Below are 25306 nucleotides of genomic sequence, written 5' to 3' on the forward strand. Positions count from 1 at the left end.
AGTGTTGATCAAAAATATATATTTTACACAAAAGTGATTAGATTACCAAAAATCTGCCATTGTTTCGAAGTTGTACAACTGTCATTGCAGAACATATTATGCTTGATTCTGACCAGGATTTATTTATAAACTTGGAACAATGGATGAGAATAGAATGTGGCTTGGCACACTGGAATTCTATGACTGGAATAAAATTATGATTGTTTTCTTCCCATCTCAGGATGTGAGCATTGCTGACAAGGCCGGCATTTATTGCCCATCCCTAGTTGCCCCAAGAATGTGGTGTGGGCCTTCTTCTTGAACCGATGTGGTGAAGGTACTTCAATAGTGCTGTTAAGTAGGGAGTTCCAGGAATTTGACCCAGCGATTATGAAAGTACATTGGTATATGTCCAAGTCTAGATGGTGTGTGACTTGGACGGGAACTTGGAGGTGATGATGTACACCCTGTAGATAGAAAACACAGCAACCACTGTGCGCCAGTGGTGGAGGGGTTAGATGTTTAGGGTAGTGGGTGAAGTGCTGATCAAGAGGACTGCTTTGTCCTGGATGGTGTCGAGCTCCTGGAGTGTTGTTGCAGCTGCACACATTCAAGAAAGTGGAGAATATGCCATCACACTCCTGACTTGTGCCTTGTAGGTGGTGGAGAGGCTTTGGAAATCAAGGGGTGAGCCACTCACCGCTGACTACACCCAGCCTCTGACTGCTTTATTTGTCATGGCACTTATGTAGCTGGTCCAGTTTGGATCAAGTAAGTTGAGCTGAAGCCAAACAGTATTCTATTGCACAGGCACAACCATTGGGGGAAGCAGCGCACATACTGCTCCTCTCAATTTTTGTTTTGAAATGGTGTATGCCCCCACTTCCAATCTCAGAATTGCCCATGCTATCTTCCCAATTCTTTGTATGTTGTTGGGCCTCTGTCCTGTAGATTTGAAAGTTGTACACAGATCAGCTTTCCAGATATACCAATTTTTATTGTTCAACATAGCATTGGGTAGTACATAATATTGCATTGACCATGCTGTGTATTTCCCTCCATGTGATTGAATGCAAAAACGCAGACATGCACACGATTATAGAGCTATCATGTACACAAAAAGAGTTTGGCAAACCCTTATTGATTTGTTTACAAACTTGAATCATGGAATCATAGAATGATACAGCATAGAAGGCCATTCGGCCCATTGTGCCTGTGCCAGCTCTTTGAAAGAGCTATCCAATTAGTCTTACTCCCTTGTTATTTCCCCGCAGCCCTGCAAATTTTTCCCTTTCAAGTATTTAACACAATGATTTAAACAAATGGAGCCAAAATTACACACTATCATATGTGCCTCTTTTAATTAAACCCTTATGGACCACTGGCATGGACCTGTTGGGCCGAATGGCCTGTTTCTGTGCTGTACTTTCTATGTAATTGGAAGACACTGGGTTAGAATCAAAGAATCATAGAAAATTTACAGCATAGAAGGAGGCCATTCAGCCCATCATGTCCGCACCGGCCGAAAATGAGCCACCCAGCCTAATCCCACTTTCCAGCACTTGGTCCATAGCCATGTAGGTTTCACTTCACTCACTCACCTGACGAAGGAGGTAAGCTCCAAAAGCTTGTGATTTTCAAATAAAACTGTTGGACTATAACCTGGTGTTGTAAGATTCCTTACATTTGTCCACCCCAGTCCATCACCGGCATCTCCACAACATGTAGGTTACGGCGCTTCAGGTGCACTCGGGTTGCCCCAGTATCATCAACCCAAACAAAAGAAATCTAACAAAAGTGCCCCCTTTTTAGAGGGGCACAATTAATAAACACCCAGATCATATGAAAGACATAGGAAATATCAAATTAAATAATAATACTGTTGCTAGTATCGACTATGCACTCCAGTCCCTGCAGTGCCTATCAGTCGTGGAAGGCCTCAAGTGTGATGGCGGACACCGCATACTCCTTCTCCAGGGCCACTTGGGCGCGGACAAAACCGCAGACTTCATCGCAGAAGAAAGGCAGGCAGCCAGAGCGACCATCCCCACAGGCCGCGTCTAACCTGGACTTGTGGATGGCCACCCTGGCCAGGCCCAGGAGCAGAATCACGAGGAGGTGCTCCAACCCCCTCCGCACCGGGCGGCCATAGATCAGGAGCGTGGGACTGAAGTGCAGCCAGAAATTGAGAAGCAGTCTCTTCAAATAATGGAACAGGGGCTGCAACCTCTCTCATTCCACGCACACACGGAACACGGACTCATCCAGGTTGGCAAAAGTTAACAGGTGGCCTATCATGCGTATGATGTTAGTGCTACTCTCCTTCCTCAAAAGTTTAGCAGTATTATTGTATTTTTTTTCCTTTTTTTTTGCCAGAATGACGCTTGATTTTTTTTGTGTTTTAGGCTCCCCTTTTATAAGAAGGGGGGATCAGGGTGCGTTCATGTGCAGAAAACCAATAAACCCAAAATAAGTGTCAAATTAAAATGTTATTATATTGGTCCAGGATGCACTCCAGTTCCTGCGGTGCCCACCGGTTGCTGAAAGCCTCAAGCGTACCGGCAGACACCGCGTGCTCCCTCTCCAGGGCCACCCGGGCGCGGAGAATTCCGTGGAAGAGAGGCAGACAGTCGGAGCGACCGCCCCCACGTGCCACGTCTAACCTGGACCTGTGGATAGCCACCTTGGACAGGCCCAGGAGCAGGCCCACCGACCTGCCCGCCCCCCTCACCGGGCGGCCAACGATCAGTAGCGTGGGACTGAAGTGCAGCCAGAAATTGAGGAGCAATCCCTTCAAATAATGGAACAGGGGCTGCAACCTCTCACATTCCACGCGCACACGGAACACGGACTCATCCAGGTTGGCCTAAGTTAACAGGTGGCCTATCATGCGTATGATGTTAGTGCTACTCTCCATCCTCAAAAGTGCAGCAGTATTATTGTATTGATTTCCAGCACCTGCAGTATTTTTGCTTTTGCTCTTTATTCCATTGATGCTGCCCTTTTAAACTCTGGCGACAAACACCAGAGTTGTTTGTTTGGGCTTCCTGTCAGTCTGCGCGCACCAACCAATGGGGTGCGCCCATACTGTGCGGGAGGCGGAGCCCGGGCCCGAGCTGAGCCGAGCATTCCCGAGTGGAGCCGATTGGTCACGAGCATGGAGGAGGGTGTCGGATGCCAGAATGTCCGGTTCGCGGAGCGAGCTGCGGACCCAGCGCTCACCGGCTGCCAGGCAGCGGCCTCCGAAGGGGACAGGAAGAGGGAGCAGGAGAAACTCTCCGGGGTGGTGAAGAATGTCCACAGGAAGCTGCGCAAGAAATACCGAGAAGGTAAAAAAGAGGAGAGAAAGGGGAGGGGGAGGGGGAGAGGAAGGAAGGGGAGGCCCCGGCTGAGCGAGCAAAGTGAGCCCGAGGAGCAGGCACCGCCTGGGGGATGAGATCTGGGTCGAGGCGAGGAGAGGAACCAGTCGCTACCGACCCCCCTGCTCTGTGCGTTCCTTCACTGGAGGTTGTAACAGTGCAGCCGTCTAAGCTGTATAGATCTTTATTTTGTTTACTATCTCACTGCAGTTCATTGTTTGCTGTACACCAACCCTCCCCTTTGTGTAATGTGTGTGTAAATAAATAAATAAACAAAAACTGCTGGAAATTTTGCTTTTTGAAGAAATCCAACTTTTTGCTGTCGATTATTTTTGGATTGTTTTGTAATCGTAAAGACAATGATGACCCCCTTCAGTTTCCTTTCCCAGTAAATATTTTTCCCATTATGAGGCTCTTGTACATTTGGAGTATATAGAGGCAATGTCACAGCTGTAATATTTTTATAAAATGAGTTGATGAGATCATTTAAGAGTAGATGCAAGTTGTCATTGAAGTATAATATGCTATGTTGCTGTTAATCATATCAAGTGCGTGTGGAGAAATGAGTGGCTTGTTCCAGGAGGTAGTCTAAACTATTTTGGAGTTTTCATGCATTGGCTGAACTAATGTCAAATGCTCTGTGATTTTCCTGACTTGACATGTTAACATCAGGGACTGCCAAGTAATGATGCTGATTGATTCACAAAAATACCTGAGATTTTGAATCCACCTCAGGACAAGGGAAAAATCCATCTGAAGGTGATGGGAGTTGGTTGTGGTGTAGTAAGCTGTAGAGAGATCCAGGTTGTAGGAAGCTGTAGAGACCCAGGTCTTCCATCAGATTGGTAAATATTATAAATGTACTTTTGTTGTGAGATGGAGTTGGTTGTCGTGTATTAAGCAGAATGCACCTTCTCAATACTAGTAGGAAAAACTATACTAGCCTGTGAGCAGCATTAATCTCTAATCCCTGGGTCAGAGAACAAGTGGGTATCAGCAGGTTTGTGGAAACTTCCAAATGTGTTACGCGCCTTGTGGCTTCCAGGACACTCGTCTAGAAGATATGTAGAGATGTATCCTTAAGACCACAGTCTCTCTAGAATTCATGACAAAGACTTGGCAGTTGTGGAGTTTGCATGGGTCCAATGACTTTGGTGGTTCTTTGAAGTTGGTAGCCACAGTGGCTATCTGCAAAACATGAAATGCATTGAAGTGCAAACCCACATATGTAAACCTATTATAAAAAATAAAATCCAAAGTTATCAGATCAGAAGTTGAAATGCAGCACACTAGTGTTTATAAACACAAATATAATTAAACATTGCTGAGTCCTAGCAACAAATGTTGAATTCACTTATTTTTGAATCACAGCTGTAAACCCAACCCAAATAATTCTTCTATCATTTGCAAAATATTCAACCTCAGCAATTAATATTTGTTCAGAAATGTTTCTTTGGTGTACATTAGTAATACTTCAATGGGCAATGTAAACAACAGTCCAGCTGCAAGTTCTGCAGGACAGAATGGTGGAGAGAAATTTACTAGGATCAGAACAAGCAATTAACAAAAATGCATTTTTAATTATTGAATTTTGGCCTGCAGCCAAAAAATGAGAACCATCTTATTACTACTATCACCGTTCTGGGAGAATTGGTAGATAATTTAATATCAAATTGAAGCCAAGTCTAAAATGGAATATTACTGCAGTGGTAAGTGTACATTGTTTTGCAAGTGGTATATTTAGAATGGACAGCTAAAGTCTCTTAGGTCAGCTGCTGTTTCGAGGAATGATTTGTTGCCCAGTCCATCAGATCTTCAAGGAGTTTGTCTTGCATATGTGGAAATAGAATGAAATTGTTGGATGAGCCATAATAGATATTGGTAATGTTTACTTTCAAAGGCGAAGTTCTTTGGAGAGGAAAAAAATGGTGTTATCAGTGGTAGCACTCACACCTCCTGAGTCAGAAGATTCAAGCCCCACTCCAGAGACTGGAGCACAAAATCTAGGCTGAGGCTCGAGTGCAGAGCTGAGGGAGTGCTGCACTGTTGGAGGTGCTGTCTTTCAGATGAGACATTAAACCAAGCCCCGTCCTCCCCCTCAAGTGGACATAAAAGATCACATGGCACTATTCAAAGAAGAGCAGTGGAGTTCTTCCTGGTATCCTGGCCAATATTTATCCCTCAATCCATATCACTAAAACAGATTACCTGGTCATTATCACATCGCTGTTTGTGGGACCTTGCTGTGCGCAAATTGGCTGCCGCATTTCCTACATTACAACACTGACTACATTTCAAAAGTACTTAATTGGCTACAAAGCACTTTGGAATATGAAAGATGCTATATAAATGGAAGTCTTTCTTTAAAAAAACAATCTTAAGCAAATTAACAATTCAAGTTTTAAAAAAATATACAGTTTGAGAACACTCAGACATTTCTGTTAATCAGGATTCTTGTGCAGTTAATTAATTTTTAAAAATGAATGCTAGAAATATGAACGGAAAATTATGAGTGGATCAGTCAGTGTCTACAATAAAAAGGCGAGTAAATGTTTCAGATCTTTCAGATGCCTAACTCATTGTGGAATTATTGTATTTTGTTTGGAATTAACTTATTATTTTTCATATGATGTAATAGTAATAAGGAGATAGTTTCTGATAACTTCATGTTTCCAGAGTAACGTTTATTTGTTTAAGGTAATAGCTACGTTTTGGGCTTTTTCCAATACATTTGCTTGTTTGAAAGGCTATGTAAGCAGATAGTGTTTATGAACTAAAACCTGTATCTTGCACACTCTTCCACACTGAATTAGCATAACCCAGGCTGAACAAATTAGCCTGATAAATTGATTACTGGAGAACATGTAGGATGCCCACTATGTCTCTTACTAATTTAAAAGACTGGAAATATTAACACTGCTGGACCACTTTGTATAGACTAAACCACTGGGCTTATTTATTTCCACATGTAATGATTCAGAAGCAAAAACATGGACAAGGTACTGTACAGCAGAGGTGCTGAAGCTTTTCATGTTTGTGGGCCTTTGGGAGCCACATATACAATCGAAATGCATATCCTATTAATTTGCATATATCTCTTGATATTCTGTTCTAGAGTTATCTATTAATGCAGTCCTCTTGATAAAAGCAGTCCTTTCCAAAACTGGCCCACAAAATTTGAATAGTACAAACAACAAGTAAGAAATGGAAGCATAAATAGGATTGAGTTATCTGGATTTCGAGGGCTAGATTGCCAGGGCACGTGGCCAATGGGTCACATATTGTAATGCCTGCTCTACAGCACAATTAGTAACATACACTTCGTACTATTGTGTTGATTGTTTAAAAGTTGGTCAGTTGTTCGATCAGCCCTTTCTAGCAAACTCTTTAATAGACACCGGTCTCTGGAGGTGTGTACATAAGCTGCGGCTTATGTAACTCTGTCCATCTTCCATATGTATAATGACAACGATGAACAAAAAAATGCGCACTGGAAGACTTATGTTGTAAAGATATTTTTGTCTTTGAAGCTCAAGCAGTTTCTTTGAAGATGCTACTACAACCTTGAAGGGTGATATAATATCATGGGCAAATGGAGCTGAGGTGCAGATCATCCATGATCGAATTGAATGGCAGAATAGGCTCAAGGGGCTGAATGGGCTCCTCCTGTTCCGATGTTTCAAGCTTGATTGCTATGAGCATAAAAGCAACAATATTGCTCTTTGCCCTGTGACAACTCCAATTCTAAACACAAATTGCAATGGCTTTTTTTTTGTTGAGCAAGTTTGGGGACAAGTGGCTGTATGCTTTCAGTATTTAATTCAGACATGAATATCCTTCCTACTAATAGTATTGTATTGGAGGGTTTGGACTGGAGGGTTATGACACTTTTTTAAAAAAAAAGTCTGTAATTGTTACCCCTCGTGGGGTAATCTAAAACTAGGAGGCATAGTCTCAGAATAAGGGGTCGCCCGTTTAAGACTGAAATTAGGAATTTCTTCTCCCAGAGGGTTGTGAATCTTTGGAATTCTTTACCCCAAAAAGCTTTGGAGGCTGAGTCATTGAATACATTCAAGGCTGAGTTAGACAAATTTTTGATCAGCAAGGGAGTCAAAGGATAGTAAAAGTAACGAAAGGATTGATTAAGAAAGGGAAGATAGATTATGAAAATAAATTAGCAAAAAATATAAAAACAGATAGCAAGAGTTTCTACAGTTATATAAAAAGAAAAAGGGTGGCTAAGGCAAACGTAGGTCCTTTAGAGGATGAGACCAGGAAATTAATGGTGGGAAACATGGAGATGGCAAAAATGCTGAACAAATATTTTGTTTCAGTCTTTACGGTAGAGGACACTAAGAATATCCCAACACTGGACAAACAGGGGGCTCTAGGGGGGGAGGAGCTAAATACGATTAAAATCACTAAGGAATTGGTACTCAGTAAATTAATGGGACTCAAGGCGGATAAATCCCCTGGACCTGATGGCTTACATCCTAGGGTCTTGAGGGAAGTGGCAGTAGGGATTGTGGATGCTTTGGTAATAATTTTCCAAAATTCTCTGGACTCGGCAAAGGTCCCGGCAGATTGGAAAACTGCCAATGTAACACCCTTATTTAAAAAGGGTAGTAGGCAGAAGGCTGGAAATTATAGACCAGTTAGCTTAACATCTGTGGTGAGTAAAATTTTGGAGTCTATTATTAAGGAGACAGTAGCAGAACATTTGGATAAACATAATTTAATAGGACAAAGTCAGCATGGCTTTACGAAGGGGAAGTCATGTCTGACAAATTTGCTTGAGTTCTTTGAGGATATAACGTACAGGGTGGATAAAGGGGAACCAGTGGACGTAGTGTATTTGGACTTCCAGAAGGCATTCGACAAGGTGCCACATAAAAGATTATTGCTCAAGATAAAGAATCACTGGATTGGGGGTAATATTCTGGCATGGGTGGAGGATTGGTTATCTAACAGGAAGCAGAGAGTTGGGATAAATGGTTCATTCTCGGACTGGCAACCTGCAGCCAGTGGTGTTCCGCAGGTGTCGGTGCTGGGTCCCCAACTCTACAATCTATATTAACGATTTGGAGGAGGGGACCGAGTGTAACATATCAAAGTTTGCAGATGATACAAAGATGGGAGGGAAAGTAGAGAGTGAGGAGGACATAAAAAACCTACAAGGGGATATAGACAGGCTGGGTGAGTGGGCAGAGATTTGGCAGATGCAATACAATATTGGAAAATGTGAGGTTATGCACTATGGCAGGAAAAATCGGAGAGCAAGTTATTATCTTAATGGCGAGCAACTGGAAAGTACTGCAGTACAAAGGGATCTGGGGGTCCTAGTGCAAGAAAATCAAAAAGTTAGTATGCAGGTGCAGCAGGTGATCAAGAAGGCCAACGGAGTGTTGGCGTTTATTGCTCGGGGGATAGAATATAAAAACAGGGAGGTATTGCTGCAGTTATATAGGGTATTGGTGAGAGCACACCTGGAATACTGCATATAGTTTTGGTCTCCATACTTAAGAAAAGACATACTTGCTCTCGAGGCAGTACAAAGAAGGTTCACTCGGTTAATCCCGGGGATGAGGGGGCGGACATATGAGGAGAGGTTGAGTAGATTGGGACTCTACTCATTGGAGTTCAGAAGAATGAGAGGCGATCTTATTGAAACATATAAGATTGTGAAGGGGCTTGATCGGGTGGATGCGGTAAGGATGTTCCCAAGGATGGGTGAAACTAGAACTAGGGGGCATAATCTTAGAATAAGGGGCTGCTCTTTCAAAACTGAGATGAGGAGAAACTTCTTCACTCAGAGGGTGGTAGGTCTGTGGAATTTGCTGCCCCAGGAAGCTGTGGAAGCTACATCATTAAATAAATTTAAAACAGAAATAGACAGTTTCCTAGAAGTAAAGGGAATTAGGGGTTACGGGGAGCGGGCAGGAAATTGGACATGAATTTAGATTTGAGATTAGGATCAGATCAGCCATGATCTTATTGAATGGCGGAGCAGGCTTGAGGGGCCGATTGGCCTACTCCTGCTCCTATTTCTTATGTTCTTATGATATGGGGAAAGGGCGGGAAAGTGGAATTGAGGTAAAAAAATCAGATGAGCTATGATCTCATTAAATGGCGGAGCAGGCTCGAGGGGCTGAATGGCCTACTTCTGCTCCCATCTCTTATGGCCTTATAGGCTTGAGACCTAACAATGAGATACTCCACCACCAAAAGTCTCTCCTGTAAGCTTATTTGGTGGACGTATGCAGATCATAAATTACTAATCTGGGAGACACCAGTAGTTTCAACAGCCTGGGCCAATTCTATCTTGCTTACTCCAAGGGGTGTACTCAAGGAGCTGCTTGAAGGTCCCAGGCGTGTGGGGCAACTGGCACATCTGCCCATTACACTAAACGAGTTTAAAAATAATTTCATATAAGGAGAAACTAATAAGCCAATATATACCTTTATTGATAACTCAGTTAATAAGCTGAGTTATCAATAAAGGTATATATTGGCTTATTAGGGCATGGATGGGTACATGGGACTGGGATGTTATAGCTATTACTGAAACATGGCTAAGGGAGGGGCAGGACTGGCAGCTCAATGTTCCAGGGTACAGATGCTATAGGAAAGATAGAGCAGGAGGTAAGAGAGGAGGGGGAGTTGCGTTCTTGATTAGGGAGAACATCACGGCAGTAGTGAGAGGGGATATATCCGAGGGTTCGCCCACTGAGTCTATATGGGTAGAACTGAAAAATAAGAAGGGAGAGATCACTTTGATAGGATTGTACTACAGACCCCCAAATAGTCAACGGGAAATTGAGGAGCAAATATGTAAGGAGATCACAGACAGCTGCAAGAAAAATAGGGTGGTAATAGTAGGGGACTTTAACTTTCCCAACATTGACTGGGACAGCCATAGCATTAGGGGCTTGGATGGAGAGAAATTTGTTGAGTGTATTCAGGAGGAATTTCTCATTCAGTATGTGGATGGCCCGACGAGAGAGGGGGCAAAACTTGACCTCCTCTTGGGAAATAAGGAAGGGCAGGTGACAGAAGTGTTAGTGAGAGATCACTTTGGGACCAGTGATCATAATTCCATTAGTTTTAAGATAGCTATGGAGAAGGATAGGTCTGGCCCAAAAGTTAAAATTCTAAATTGGGGAAAGGCCAATTTTGATGGTATTAGACAGGAACTTTCAGAAGTTGATTGGGAGAGTCTGTTGGCAGGCAAAGGGACGTCTGGTAAGTGGGAGGCTTTCAAAAGTGTGTTAACCAGGGTTCAGGGTAAGCTCATTCCTTATAAAGTGAAGGGCAAGGCTGGTAGAAGTAGGGAACCTTGGATGACTCGGGAGATTGAGGCACTAGTCAAAAAGAAGAAGGAGGCATATGACATGCATAGGCAGCTGGGATCAAGTGGATCCCTTGAAGAGTATAGAGATTGCCGGAGTAGAGTTAAGAGAGAAATCAGGAGGGCAAAAAGGGGATATGAGATTGCTTTGGCAGATCAGGCAAAGGTGAATCCAAAGAGCTTCTACAAATACATAAAGGGCAAAAGGGTAACTAGGGAGAGAGTAGGGCCTCTTAAGGATCAACAAGGTCATCTATGTGCGGAACCACAAGAGATGGGTGAGATCCTGAATGAATATTTCACATCGGTATTTACGGTTGAGAAAGGCATGGATGTTAGGGAACTTGGGGAAATAAATAGTGATGTCTTGAGGAGTGTACATATTACAGAGAGGGAGGTGCTGGAAGTCTTAACGCGCATCAAGGTAGATAAATCTCCGGGACCTGATGAAATGTATCCCAGGATGTTATGGGAGGTTAGGGAGGAAATTGCGGGTCCCCTAGCAGAGATATTTGAATCATCCACCGCTACAGGTGAGGTGCCTGAAGATTGGAGGGTAGCAAATGTTGTGCCTTTGTTTAAGAAGGGCGGCAGGGAAAAGCCTGGGAACTACAGACCAGTGAGCCTGACATCTGTAGTGGGTAAGTTGTTAGAGGGTATTCTGAGGGACAGGATCTACAGGCATTTGGAGAGGCAGGGACTAATTAGGAACAGTCAGCATGGTTTTGTGAGAGGAAAATCATGTCTCACGAATTTGATTGAGTTTTTTGAAGGGGTAACCAAGAAGATAGATGAGGGCTGTGCAGTAGACGTGGTCTACATGGACTTCAGCAAAGCATTTGACAAGGTACCGCATGGTAGGTTGTTACATAAGGTTAAATCTCATGGGATCCAAGGTGAGGTAGCCAATTGGATACAAAATTGGCTTGACGACAGAAGACAGAGGGTGGTTGTAGAGGGTTGTTTTTCAAACTGGATGCCTGTGTCCAGCGGTGTGCCTCAGGGATCGGTGCTGGGTCCGCTGTTATTTGTTATTTATATTAATGATTTGGATGAGAATTTAGGAGGCATGGTTAGTAAGTTTGCAGATGACACCAAGATTGGTGGCATTGTGGACAGTGAAGAAGGTTATCTAGGATTGCAACGGGATCTTGATAAATTGGGCCAGTGGGCCGATGAATGGCAGATGGAGTTTAATTTAGATAAATGTGAGGTGATGCATTTTGGTAGATCGAATCGGGCCAGGACCTACTCCGTTAATGGTAGGGCGTTGGGGAGAGTTATAGAACAAAGAGATCTGGGAGTACAGATTCATAGCTCCTTGAAAGTGGAGTCACAGGTGGATCGGGTGGTGAAGAAGGCATTCAGCATGCTTGGTTTCATTGGTCAGAACATTGAATGCAGGAGTTGGGATGTCTTGTTGAAGTTGTACAGGGCATTGGTGAGGCCACACTTGGAGTACTGTGTACAGTTCTGGTCACCCTATTATAGAAAGGATATTATTAAACTAGAAAGAGTGCAGAAAAGATTTACTAGGATGCTACCGGGACTTGATGGTTTGACTTACAGGGAGAGGTTAGACAGACTGGGACTTTTTTCCCTGGAGAGTAGGAGGTTCAGGGGTGATCTTATAGAAGTCTATAAAATAATGAGGGGCATAGATAAGGTCGATAGTCAAAATCTTTTCCCAAAGGTAGGGGAGTCTATAACGAGGGGGCACAGATTTAAGGTGAGAGGGGAGAGATACAAAAGGGTCCAGAGGGGCAATTTTTTCACTCAAAGGGTGGTGAGTGTCTGGAACGAGCTGCCAGAGGCAGTAGTAGAGGCGGGTACAATTTTGTCTTTTAAAAAGCATTTGGACAGTTACATGGGTAAGATGGGTATCGAGGGATATGGGCCAAGTGCAGGCAATTGGGACTAGCTTAGTGGTATAAACTGGGCAACATGGACATGTTGGGCCGAAGGGCCTGTTTCCATGTTGTAACTTCTATGATTCTATGAGTTCCTAACTAACAAGCAACGTATTTCTTTCTGCAGTTGAGCTAACAAGATCAGTTCAATTCCTTATTCCTGTTATCTCATAACACTTTCTTCCTGCAGTTACTTGTTCAACCATGTGAATTTACTGACCATGAGTCTGTCTTTAATTCAGTCTGTGTTTTCGGATTTCGTTATAATCTAAACTAAGCAATTAGTTTACACAGACATGATCCAATTACGAATTCTGGTAGCTACATCACTAGGCACATGTTCAATTAGGTGCAAGCTCATACAAGCAAACTAATTAAAGTAGCCAGTGCTGTCAGGGTTAATTTAAGTTCAAAAGTTTAATAGCTGATTTGAAGTTCAGTGAATTCCATCTTGGGCAGGCGTGTATCACTGTACAGCATTATACTTGTCTAGTTACTAAAATCTCATCTGTTTACAGTTGCAACACTAGTTGCAAACAACAATTCAGTCTACATCCAGACAGGAATAACATTTAAAACATGCCTTTCCCTTCAAAGATGGCCTTTAACTTTAACTTGACTAATTGCTGATCAAAGATTTCAGGGCCTGTGATGTAGACAAAGCATCTCTGAGCAACAATTTCAGTTTTCGGTACAGTGCCTGGAGACCATTTTAGATCTGGGCCAATAAGGAAAAAATTCTATTGTTGACATGCGTGCATTCGTATGCTGCAAATAGTTGAGGTACCGATAGGTTCACACCATCAACTGTACATGTTGATTGTTCGGACCTCCTAATTGTAAGTGAAAAATGACTATGCAATTATTAGTCTTGTTGATTTTCAAGTGATATTTTTCAGCTTATCTAGCTGAAAAGAAGTGAACAAACTAGAAAGTGATTCTGGTTTAATTTGAAAGGGTTCTTTAATTAAAGATAGTGACTTGGTTTATTGTTTCCATTGAAGTTTTAATACCTGAATTTGAGGTTTTGACTGTATTGCTAAATAGGCTAGTTAGGATTGTAGGCAGGTTTCAGTCACAAGTTCATTTTTTGAGCATTGGAGGTCTGTCCATTCATTCTAGGTCACAAACTCGGAGAAACTAACTGACACATTTTAATTGAATCAGGAGTTAAAATTTAGGTGCTTATTTACAGAAGTGTTTATGGTAAAAATAATTGTATTTTAGGAATCCAGTTTTGCCACTTTGGTTGTAGAACTGATAGGGGAAGAAAACTTGCAGCATTTAGATTTTTCAGGTTGTTGAAATTGTTGAATTAAACATAGAAAAATAAGTTTTAAAAAAATTGTTTGCAGTATTGGGTGGGAGAAGTTGTATGTTCCTATCGCAGACACTCTCAGGCCTTGTAAATGGAGCAGAATCAGAGAGAAATTGGACCACAAGGCTTCTGTTTACCACAATAAACATAGCAAACGCAGAGCATCCAAAATAAACACGAGCCCAGCTGTTTTGTAAGGTCCCTGTGAAAAATTGTTTCTCTACCATCATTTCTCAAGTTCTTCATTTTTAATGCACTGTTCTTGATTCAGCTGTTAGAAACTTAATCAATTTTTGCATATTCAAATTGGCTTGCAGCAGTTTTGCTTGTAGCTGGATGCTGTAGCTTTAAGGGTGACCGCTCAAGCTCAAAATATTTAGTTGCTAATGTAGATTTTATCCCAGTGTTGCCCCTTACCCTACCTCCCTTGAAGGCAGTGACTCATGTACTTTAACCAAATGATCATTTTGCACGTGTAAGGCTAGACAGTTAGTTCAGGGAGCTGTTTGACTAATGGGAACTGTCACAGGAAGAGTACCATTCTGACCACAGATTCTCATTTTTAACAAAAACTGATATGGATGAGGAATGGGACCCTTGCCCTTTTTCTCCTTACTTCCCCTGCCAGGTCACTATTTTTATGATTTAATGAGCTACATACATAGACCTTGAAAAGAACAGCTTGAGCATAGTTGAACAAAACCACACTTCTTAGGAACATAGGAACAGGAGTAGGCCATTTAGCCTTTCAAGCCATTTCGCCTTTCAAGCCTGCTCTGCCATTTTTGTCAGCTATAGCAGCTTTATCTTTATCCCTGCCTTTTCTCCATATCCTTCAATACCTTTGCTTCACAAACAATCTGTCTCCCTTATAAACACCTCAATTAACTTTACCCCACAAGGTCATGGGTGCAATGTGCTCCAACTTTTCTCAACATTTTGTGAGTAGGTTTTTTGCTTTTGTCTGGTTTAGCTCGGATTTTAAAATGTTCCCTTTTTGTGGATCTCTCTGCTAGATAGAAGAATTGTTCCCTATCTATTCAACAACAACAACTTGCATTTATATAGTGCCTTTAGTGTTGAAAAACATACCAAAATGCTTCATTGAGGATTAATCAAAAATTGGATGCTGAGCCAAAGGTGGAGATGTTGGGAAGGGTGATCAAAAGCTTGATTGAAGTGATGCGTTTTAAGGAGGGTCTTACAGGAAAAGAGGAAGCTAGTTGAATTGGTTTAGGGAGAAAATTCCAGAGCATGGCTCCTTGGTACTGAAGGCCTAACTGCCATTGGTGGGGTGAAGGGAAGGAGGATGCATGACGGGCCAAACTCATGAGAGAGTTCGGGGGAGAGGGGTGGGGGGGAGGGAGGGATTGTAAAAAGATGGAGGGGGTTACAGGGAGATGTGAGACCATGAAAGGATTTAAACATGAGGATGAGAATTTTAAGTCTGAGGTGTTGTGTGACTGGGAGCCAGTGTAGGTCAGCAAGGCCAGGGGTGATGGTAAATTGGGACTTGCTGCAGGATAAGATGCAGGCAGCAGAGTTTTAGATAAACTGCAGTTTTGGAGGGGGTGGGAGATGGGAGGCTGGCCAGGAGAGCTTTGGAATAGTTGAGTCTGGAGGTGTGCGGGCTTCAGTGGTAGATAGACTTGAGTTAGAGGAGTCGGTGGGCGATGTTACAGAGGTGAAAGTAGACAGTCGTTGTGATTCAGAGGATATGGGGTCAGAAGCTCATCTTGGTGTTGAATGAGATGCTGAGGTTGTGAAGCGTCTGATTCAGCCTGAGGCTGAAGAGGGGTACGAAGTCTTTGTCAAGGGCACAAAGTTTGTGGCGGAGGCTGGACAATAAATATCCTTGGTCTTTCCAACATTTAGCTGGAGAAAAAAGCAGCTCATCCAAGTCTGGATCTCAGAAAAGTAGTCTTGCAGCACAGAGGCAGTGGAGGGGTTGAGAGAGATGGTGGTGAGGGAGAGCTGGGTGTCATCAGCGTATATGTGGAAACTGACCCCTTGTCTGTAGATGATATCACCAAAGGCCAACATTTAAATGAGGAAGAGGATGGATCCTTGGGGACTCTGGGGTTGAATGAAAGCCTTTGGTAGAGATGGTCTGGCCACGATTGGAGAGGTAAGAGTGGAACCAAATGAGGGCAGTACCACTGAGGTAGAGTAGAGACAATGGAAGGAGATGGTGTAGTCAACTGTCTCAAAGACTGTGGAGACGTCAAGGAAAATTAGGATAATTAATGATCACTGTCTCACTGAATCTAAATAAAGGAAACCTGAATCTAAATAAAGGAAATTACGAAAGTATGAGATGTGAGTTGGCTAGGATAGATAGGAGAACTTTACTAAAAGGGATGACGGTGGATAGGCAATGGCTAATATTTAAAGAACGTGTGCAGGAATTACAACAATTATTCATTCCTGTCTGACGCAAAAATAAAACAGGAAAGGTGGCTCAATCGTGGCTTACAAAAGAAATTAGGGATCGTATTAGATCCAAAGAGGAGGCATATAAAATTGCCAGAAAAAGCAGCAAGCCTGAGGATTGGGAGCAGTTTACAATTCAGCAAAGGAGAACAAAGAGATTGATTAAGAGGGGAAAAATAGAGTAAACTAGCAGGGAACATAAAAACTGACTGTAAAAGCTTCTATAAATATGTCAAGAGAAAAAGATTAGTGAAGACAAATGTAGGTCCCTTACAGTCAGAAATGGGGGAAATTATAATGGGGAACAAAGAAATGGCAGAACAATTAAACACATACTTTGGTTCTGTCTTCACAAAGGAGGACACAAATAACCTCCCGGGAATGTTAGGGAACCAAGGTCTAGTGAGAGGGAGGAACTGAAGGAAATCAGTATTAGTAAAAAAAAGTGTTAGGGAAATTAATGGAGCTAAAGGCTGACATCCCCAGGGGCCTGATAATCTACATCCCAGAGTGCTAAAGGAAGTGGCCCTGGAAATAGTGGATGCATTGGTGATCATCTTCCAAAATTCTTTCGACTCTGGAACAGTTCCTACAGATTGGAGGGTGGCAAATGTAACCCCACTATTTAAAAAAGGAGGGAGAGAAAAAACAGGGAATTATAGACCAGTTAGCCTAACATCAGTAGGGGAGAAAATGCTAGAGTCTATTATAAAGGATGTGATAACAGAACACTTGAAAGGCATTAACGGGATTGGACAAAGTCAGCATGGGTTTATGAAAGGGAAATCATGCTTAACAAATCTACTGGAGTTTTTTGAGGAGGTAACTAGTAGAACAGATAGGGGAGAACCAGTGGTTGTGGTGTACTTGGATTTTCAGAAGGCTTTTGATAAGGTCCCACTCAAGGTTAGTGTGCAAAATTAAAGCACATGGGATTGGGGGGAATATACTGGCATGGATTGAGAATTGGTTGACAGACAGGAAACAAAGAGTAGGAATAAACGGGTCTTTTTCCAGGTGGCAGGCAGTGACTAGTGGGCTACCACAGGGATCAGTGCTTGGGCCCCCAGCTATTCACAGTATATATCAATGATTTGGATGAGGGAACGGAATGTAACATTTCCAAGTTTGCAGATGACACAAAGTGGATAGCACGTTCAGTGAGGTGGTCACACCGCAGGTAAAGATTACGCAGGCAGAATGGAAATGTGTGACCGCCAGGCAGAGTAAAAGGACTAGGCAGGTAGAGCAGGAGTCCCCTGGGGCCATCTCCCTCTCAAACAGATATTCTGCTTTAGATACTGTTGGGGGAGATGGCTTATCAGGGGAAAGCAGTAAGAGCCAGGTTCGGGGCACCAAGAGTGGCTCTGCTGCACAGGAGGGGAGAAAGAAGAGTGGCAGGGCTATAGTGATAGGGGATTCAATTGTAAGGGGAACAGATAGGCGTTTCTGCGGCCGCAAACGTGACTCCAGGATGGTATGTTGCCTCCCTGGTGCTAGGGTCAAGGATGTCACGGAGCGGCTGCAGGGCATTCTGGAGGGGGAGGGTGAACAGCCAGTAGTCGTGGTCCATATTGGTACCAACGACATAGGTAAAAAAAGGGATGAGGTCCTGCAAGGTGAATTTAAGGAGTTAGGAGATAAATTAAAAAGCAGGACTTCAAAGGTAGTGATCTCAGGATTACTACCGGTGCCACGTGCCAGTGAGCATAGGAACAGGAGAATAGACAGGATGAATGCGTGGCTGCAGGGATGGTGTAGGAGGGAGGGATTTAGATTCCTGGGACATTGGGACCGGTTCTGGGGAAGGTGGGACCTGTACAAGCGTGACGGGTTACACCCGAGCAGGACCGGGACCAATGTCCTCGCGGGGGTGTTTGCTAGTGCTGTTGGGGAAGGTTTAAACTTGAGTGGCAGGGGGATGGGAACCTGAGCGGTGAGTCAGAAGGGAATAAAATTGAGAGCAGCAAGAGAGGGGAAGACCCAGGGGAAATCTACAATACAAATAGTACAAACAGTTGTTCAAGAACAAGTGAGAGGGAAAAGTGTAGAGCAGCGGAAAGAAAGTGTACTTTAGGCACGACAGATAAAATAAAAACTATAAGGCGATTAACCCAGCATCAAAGCTGTGGCAGGGGGTTGGGAACCTGAGCAGGGCGACAGAGGAAAGCGTGTCAGGAAGGGACAGAAGGTCTGGAGTAAAAGGTAAAGTGTTAAAAAAGGAAAAAGCAGGAACTAAGTGTTACAAAACATATTTGAAAGTTCTTTATCTGAATGCACGTAGCATTCGTAACAAAATGGACGAGTTAACGGCACAAATAACTACGTATGGGTATGATCTTGTGGCCATTACAGAAACATGGCTGCAGGGTGACAACGACTGGGAATTAAATATGCCAGGGTATTTAACAATCAGGAAGGACAGGCAGGAAGGAAGGGGAGGTGGGGTGGCTATGTTAATAAAGGAAGTAATCACTGCAATACAGAGAAATGATATTGGGACAAAGGATCAGGATAATGAAACAGTTTGGGTAGAGATAAGGAATCATAAGGGGAAAAAAACACGAGTGGGCGTAGTATATAGGCCTCCTAATAGTTGCAACTCTTCTGGAAGAAGTATTAATCAGGAAATAGTCGGGGCATGTAATAAGGGAACAGCTATAATTATGGGGGATTTTAACTATCATATTAACTGGACAAATCAAATTGGGCAGGGCAGCCTTGAGGAAGAGTTTATTGAGTGTATTAGGGATGGATTTCTTGAGCATTATGTAACTGATCCTACAAGGGGGCAGGCAACCTTGGACCTGGTCCTGTGTAATGAGCCAGGATTAATTAATAATGTCCTAGTTAAGGATCCCCTTGGAATGAGTGACCATAACATGGTTACATTCCATATCCAATTAGAGGGTGAGAAGGTTGGTTCTCAAACAAGCGTACTGAGCTTGAATAAAGGAGACGATGATGGTATGAGAGCAGAATTGATTAAAGTGGACTGGGAAAATAGATTAAAGGGTAAGACGGTACATGAGCAGTGGTGTTCATTTAAGGAGTTATTTTACAACATTCAAAAAAAATATATTCCACTGAGGAAAAAAGGGTGTAAAAGAAATGACAGCCATCCGTGGCTAAGTAAAGAAATTAAGGATAGTATCCGACTAAAAACAAGGACATATAAGGTAGCCAAACTTAGTGGGATGATAGAAGATTGGGATGTCTTCAAAAGACAGCAAAAAGTAACTAAAGGATTGATTAAGAAAGGGAAGATAGATTATGAAAATAAATTAGCAAAAAATATAAAAACAGATAGCAAGAGTTTCTACAGTTATATAAAAAGAAAAAGGGTGGCTAAGGCAAACGTAGGTCCCTTAGAGGATGAGACCAGGAAATTAATGGTGGGAAACATGGAGATGGCAAAAATGCTGAACAAATATTTTGTTTCAGTCTTTACGGTAGAGGACACTAAGAATATCCCAACACTGGACAAACAGGGGGCTCTGGGGGGGGAGGAGATAAATATGATTTAAATCACTAAGGAATTGGTACTCAGTAAAATAATGGGACTCAAGGCGGATAAATCCCCTGGACCTGATGGCTTACATCCTAGGGTCTTGAGGGAAGTGGCAGTAGGGATTGTGGATGCTTTGGTAATAATTTTCCAAAATTCTCTGGACTCAGCAAAGGTCCTGGCAGATTGGAAAACTGCTAATGTAACATCCTTATTTAAAAAGGGTAGTAGGCAGAAGGCTGGAAATTATAGACCAGTTAGCCTAACATCTGCGGTGGGTAAAATTTTGGAGTCTATTATTAAGGAGACAGTAGCGGAACATTTGGACAAACATAATTTAATAGGACAAAGTCAGCATGGCTTTACGAAGGGGAAGTCATGTCTGACAAATTTGCTTGAGTTCTTTGAGGACATAACGTACAGGGTGGATAAAGGGGAACCAGTGGACGTAGTGTATTTAGACTTCCAGAAGGCATTCGACAAGGTGCCACATAAAAGATTATTGCTCAAGATAAAGAATCACTGGATTGGGAGTAATATTCTGGCATGGGTGGAGGATTGGTTATCTAACAGGAAGCAGAGAGTTGGGATAAATGGTTCATTCTCGGACTGGCAACCAGTAGCCAGTGGTGTTCCGCAGGGGTCGGTGCTGGGTCCCAACTCTTTACAATCTATGTTAACGATTTGGAGGAGGGGACCAAGTGTAACATATCAAAGTTTGCAGATGATACAAAGATGGGAGGGAAAGTAGAGAGTGAGGAGGACATAAAAAACCTACAAGGGGATATAGACAGGCTGGGTGAGTGGGCGGAGATTTGGCAGATGCAATACAATATTGGAAAATGTGAGGTTATGCACTTTGGCAGGAAAAATCAGAGAGCAAGTTATTATCTTAATGGCGAGAAACTGGAATGTACTGCAGTACAAAGGGATCTGGGGGTCCTAGTGCAAGAAAATCAAAAAGTTAGTATGCAGGTGCAGCAGGTGATCAAGAAGGCCAACAGAGTGTTGGCTTTTATTGCTAGGGGGATAGAATATAAAAACAGGGAGGTATTGCTGCAGTTATATAAGGTATTGGTGAGAGCGCACCTGGAATACTGCATACAGTTTTGGTGCCCATACTTAAGAAAAGACATACTTGCTCTCGAGGCAGTACAAAGAAGGTTCACTCGGTTAATCCCGGGGATGAGGGGGCGGACATATGAGGAGAGGTTGAGTAGATTGGGACTCTACTCATTGGAGTTCAGAAGAATGAGAGGCGATCTTATTGAAACATATAAGATTGTGAAGGGGCTTGATCGGGTGGATGCGGTAAGGATATTCCCAATGATGGATGAAACTAGAACTAGGGGGCATAATCTTAGAATAAGGGGCTGCTCTTTCAAAACTGAGATGAGGAGAAACTTCTTCACTCAGAGGGTGGTAGGTCTGTGGAATTTGCTGCCCCAGGAAGCTGTGGAAGCTACATCATTAAATAAATTTAAAACAGAAATAGACAGTTTCCTAGAAGTAAAGGGAATTAGGGGTTACGGGGAGCGGGCAGGAAATTGGACATGAATTTAGATTTGAGGTTAGGATCAGATCAGCCATGATCTTATTGAATGGCGGAGCAGGCTTGAGGGGCCGATTGGCCTACTCCTGCTCCTATTTCTTATGTTTCTTATGTTCTTATGTTCTTAAAGCTGGGGTGGAATGTGAGCTGTGAGGAGGATGCAAAGAGGCTCCAATGTGATTGAGATAAGTTGGGTGAGTGAGCAAGAACATGGCAGATGCAGTATAACGTGGATAAATGTGAGGTTATCCACTTTGGTTGTAAAAACAGAAAGACAGATTATTATCTGAATGGAGATTGGGAAAAGGGGAGGTGCAACAAGACCTGGGTGTCCTTGTACACCAGTCGCTGAAAGCGAGCATTCAGGTGCAGCAAGCAGTTAGGAAGGCAAATGGTATGTTGGCGTAAATTGCAAGAGGATTTGAGTACAGGAACAGGGATGTTTTACTGCAGTTGTTCAGGGCCTTGGTGAGACCACATCTGGAGTATTGTGTGCAGTTTTGGTCTCTTGTATCTGAGGAAGGATGTCCTTGCCATGGAAGGAGTGCAACAAAGGTTTACCAGACTGATTCCTGGGATGGCAGGACTGACGTAAGAGGAGAGATTGGGTCGACTAGGCCTATATTCACTAGAGTTTAGAAGATGAGAGGTGATCTTATTGACACGTATAAAATTCTAACCGGACTAGACAGACCAGATGCTGGGAGGATGTTACCGCTGGATGGGGAATCCATAACCAGGGGTCACAGTCTCAGGATATGGAGTATGCCATTTAGAACGAGATGAGGAGAAATTTCTTCACTCAGGGTGGTGAAGCTGTGGAATTCTCTACCACAGAAGGCAGTGGAGGCCACGTCATTAGATGTATTCAAGAAGGAGATAGATATATTTCTTAATGCTAAAAGGATCAAGGGATATGGGGAAAAAGCACAAACAGGGTACTGAGTTAGACGATCAGCCATGATCATTTTGAATGGCGGAGCAGGGCCGAATGGCCTACTCTTGCTCCTATTTTCTATGATTCTAGAATATAGATAGTGACTTTAGTTTGGGCTGTTTCGGTGTTGTGGGGAGGGATAAATATCTGATTAGAGTGATTCAGATAGGGATATGGGCACAGATCCGGGAGGCAACATGTTCAAGTACTTTGGAGGAAAGATCTCTTGCAAAGGAAGTTAAAATACTATTAGGAATTTTAATATTACGGTGAAAATGTTACTTTAGATTTCATTTACATCAGCTTTTGATTAATAAAATGTATATAATTCAGTAATGCTTTGAATTTAACTTGATAATTTACAGTAGAAAGAGTATTAGCAGGGTAAATTTTAATTTGAAAGTGCCAGAGAAATGGGTTGCAGAGCGAGTTAGTATATTCACCTATTGCATCTCGATCCTAGGTTCAAATCCAGCACAAACTATGGTTGTGTTATACATTAACTGTGTTTAGGCAATATCATAATTCAGTGCAGATGGGAAATCTCTCAGATCAAGGCCCTAAAGATGGTATTTCCTTGATATATGAATTCAAAAGTTACTTCTTGCCAATTCCCTGAACATTGTTTTCTATGCCATAGGTCATACACAAGTAAGGAATATTAGGGTAGAATGAGATGAAATTATTTAACATTGTGCTACGACCATGGAAAAACACACCATCACATGCCTTTTTCAATGAATATGGTCTCTTAAGTTATATAAATTCCAAAAACACTCAAAGTTGTTGTTTCCTCTTTTGAACCGTTCATAACTCCAAAGACTGTCAAACATCAGCAATACAGAACACAATGTTAACCAAGAATCTATATATAATGGTGTGACAAACAAAAAGAAAAAACTTGCACTTGCATAAAATCTTTGATGTCCTTAGAACATCCCAAAGTGCTGCACAGCCAATGAATTACTTTTGAAATGTAGTTATTGTTACATAGACAAACGTAGTCGCCAATCTGCACAAGGCAAGGTCCCACAAACAGCATATAAATGACCAGTAAATCTGTTTTGATGGTGTTAACAACATTAAAATAGGCAAAGAGCTTGGGGATATGTTAGTTGATCTTTTCCAAATTTTGCTAGATTCAGGGTTAGCATCTAGGATTTGAAGGTAGCAAATGTTGTCGTTTTATTCAAAAAAAGGATGAAGGGAACACACCAAGTAACTATAGATCAGTAGTTGGAAAATTGCTAAAATTCTTCAGGGTCAGAGTAAGTGAACAATTGGAAAGCTGATTAAGGAGATTCGGCATGAAAGGTAGGTCATGTCGAACTGAATAAAATTCTTGACAGAGTCACTGAGGTGGTGGACAGAGAACGATCAATACATGGATTGTCAGAAGTTATTTGACACGGGTGTGCACAAGAGATTGCTAGTTAAAACTGAGGTACTTGGAACTGGAGATAGCCTTGTGGCAAAGATAGGAGACAGGGCACACTGCACCAAATTAAAAGGGATATTCTCAGATTGGTGGGCAGTGACGAAGGATGTTCCTGGGGACCCAGCTTTTTACATATATGTATATGATCTAATTTAGAGAATTGAGGGGAGAATATCAAGTTTATTGATGATACTAAACTAGACACATAGTGAATTGTAAAAGAAAAGGCAGCAAATGTACATAAAGTAAGTGTAGAATGATGGCCGATACAGTTTAACATAAACAAAATGTGAGGTAGTATAGTTTGGAGGCAAGAAGGCCAGATGGAGTAAAATATAAATGAGACAGCATGGGGTGGGTGAGGGGCAGATGAACACAGGGATTTAAGGGTCCAGGTACATGTCATTAAAAGAATCCCCCAGGATGAGGGAAGTGAGTTAGGATGAGAAAGTTAAAGAGCAATCTGGTTGAGGTGTTTGGAAGAGATGAAGGGAATTGACTGGGTACCTCTCCACCATCTCTCTTGACCCCCCCCCCCCCCCCACCATTCCCTCTGTGTTGTCAGACTGCTCATCTGATATCCATCTTGCATGAACAGCAATTTCCTTCAGCTGAACATTGGGAAGACTGAAGCCTTTGTCTTTGGGCCCCACCACAAACTCTGTACTGTCACCACCAGACTCAGCTATACCAATGCTCTCCCATCCTTCAAACTTGTAAATCAGCTCATCCAAAACTCTGCTGCCTATATCCTGCACCAAGTCTCATTTGCTCATTGCCTTGGGACATTTTTCTATGTTAAAAGCGCTATTTAAATGTAAGTTTTTCCAATTGTTTTTCTTCTTGTTATGGTCCATTCATGCACTGGAATGGATTAACATGAGTCGTTGGGATACCTCAAGTGCCCTGTTTGCAGCATTCTTCAATACATTGATATTTATATTTTGGTTTCATATGAGCGTAAAAAGAAAGACTGTGAAGCCTACTGTTTAGTTTTGCACCAATCTACAACTTTTAGCTGTCAAAGAACATTTAAAAGTAATCCCTTACTCTACATCTGCCGCAAGGATAAATTTAAGTTGCCAATAGGGAGCATCCATAAGTAACACCATTCTTAATAGCTAGTCTTGATGTGGATGATGTCAGAAAGTGACTTGTGTCCTTTTGCACTGTTCATTTATAAAGGAGTGGTCATTTCTTTTCCTTTCTGGCAACTTCAGTGAACCAGTGAAAAATTGTTTTCTTCAAGACTGCTTTATTTTTTTTCACACACAGGTCTAAATAATAGAGTTTCAGCATTAGATGGACACTTGAAATGCATTAAATACCTGCTTCCAGTAATGAGTGTCTGTCCAGTGCTATAGAAGGAACCGTCTGCACCCTTGAGAAACAATGTTTCAAAGATTTTTCACTGCCAGAGATCGGCCTGAATGCTTCAAAGTAAAGATGGTGGTAGACAACCTTTTGGTTGACCTAGTATGCAAATAGAAGTGCTTCTGGTATGCTGAATTTTGCAACATTTGC

The 25306-nt window shown here is 42.4% G+C and overlaps 1 protein-coding gene across 2 annotated transcripts in view; it reads left to right on the forward strand.

The window, feature by feature from the left end:
- The first annotated feature begins 3124 nt into the window (after positions 1-3124).
- The window catches only part of bmt2 (base methyltransferase of 25S rRNA 2 homolog), a 140544-nt gene continuing 118362 nt past the window's right edge, over positions 3125-25306 (forward strand). For both annotated transcript variants that reach the window (XM_067999560.1, XM_067999561.1), the window contains exon 1: positions 3125-3308. In XM_067999560.1, coding sequence (XP_067855661.1) covers positions 3137-3308 — 172 coding nt within the window. In that variant the 5' untranslated portion in view covers positions 3125-3136. The remainder of the gene's footprint in view (positions 3309-25306) is intronic.

This window comes from Heptranchias perlo, chromosome 18 (genome assembly GCF_035084215.1).
Source record: "Heptranchias perlo isolate sHepPer1 chromosome 18, sHepPer1.hap1, whole genome shotgun sequence".
Taxonomy (NCBI): domain Eukaryota; kingdom Metazoa; phylum Chordata; class Chondrichthyes; order Hexanchiformes; family Hexanchidae; genus Heptranchias; species Heptranchias perlo.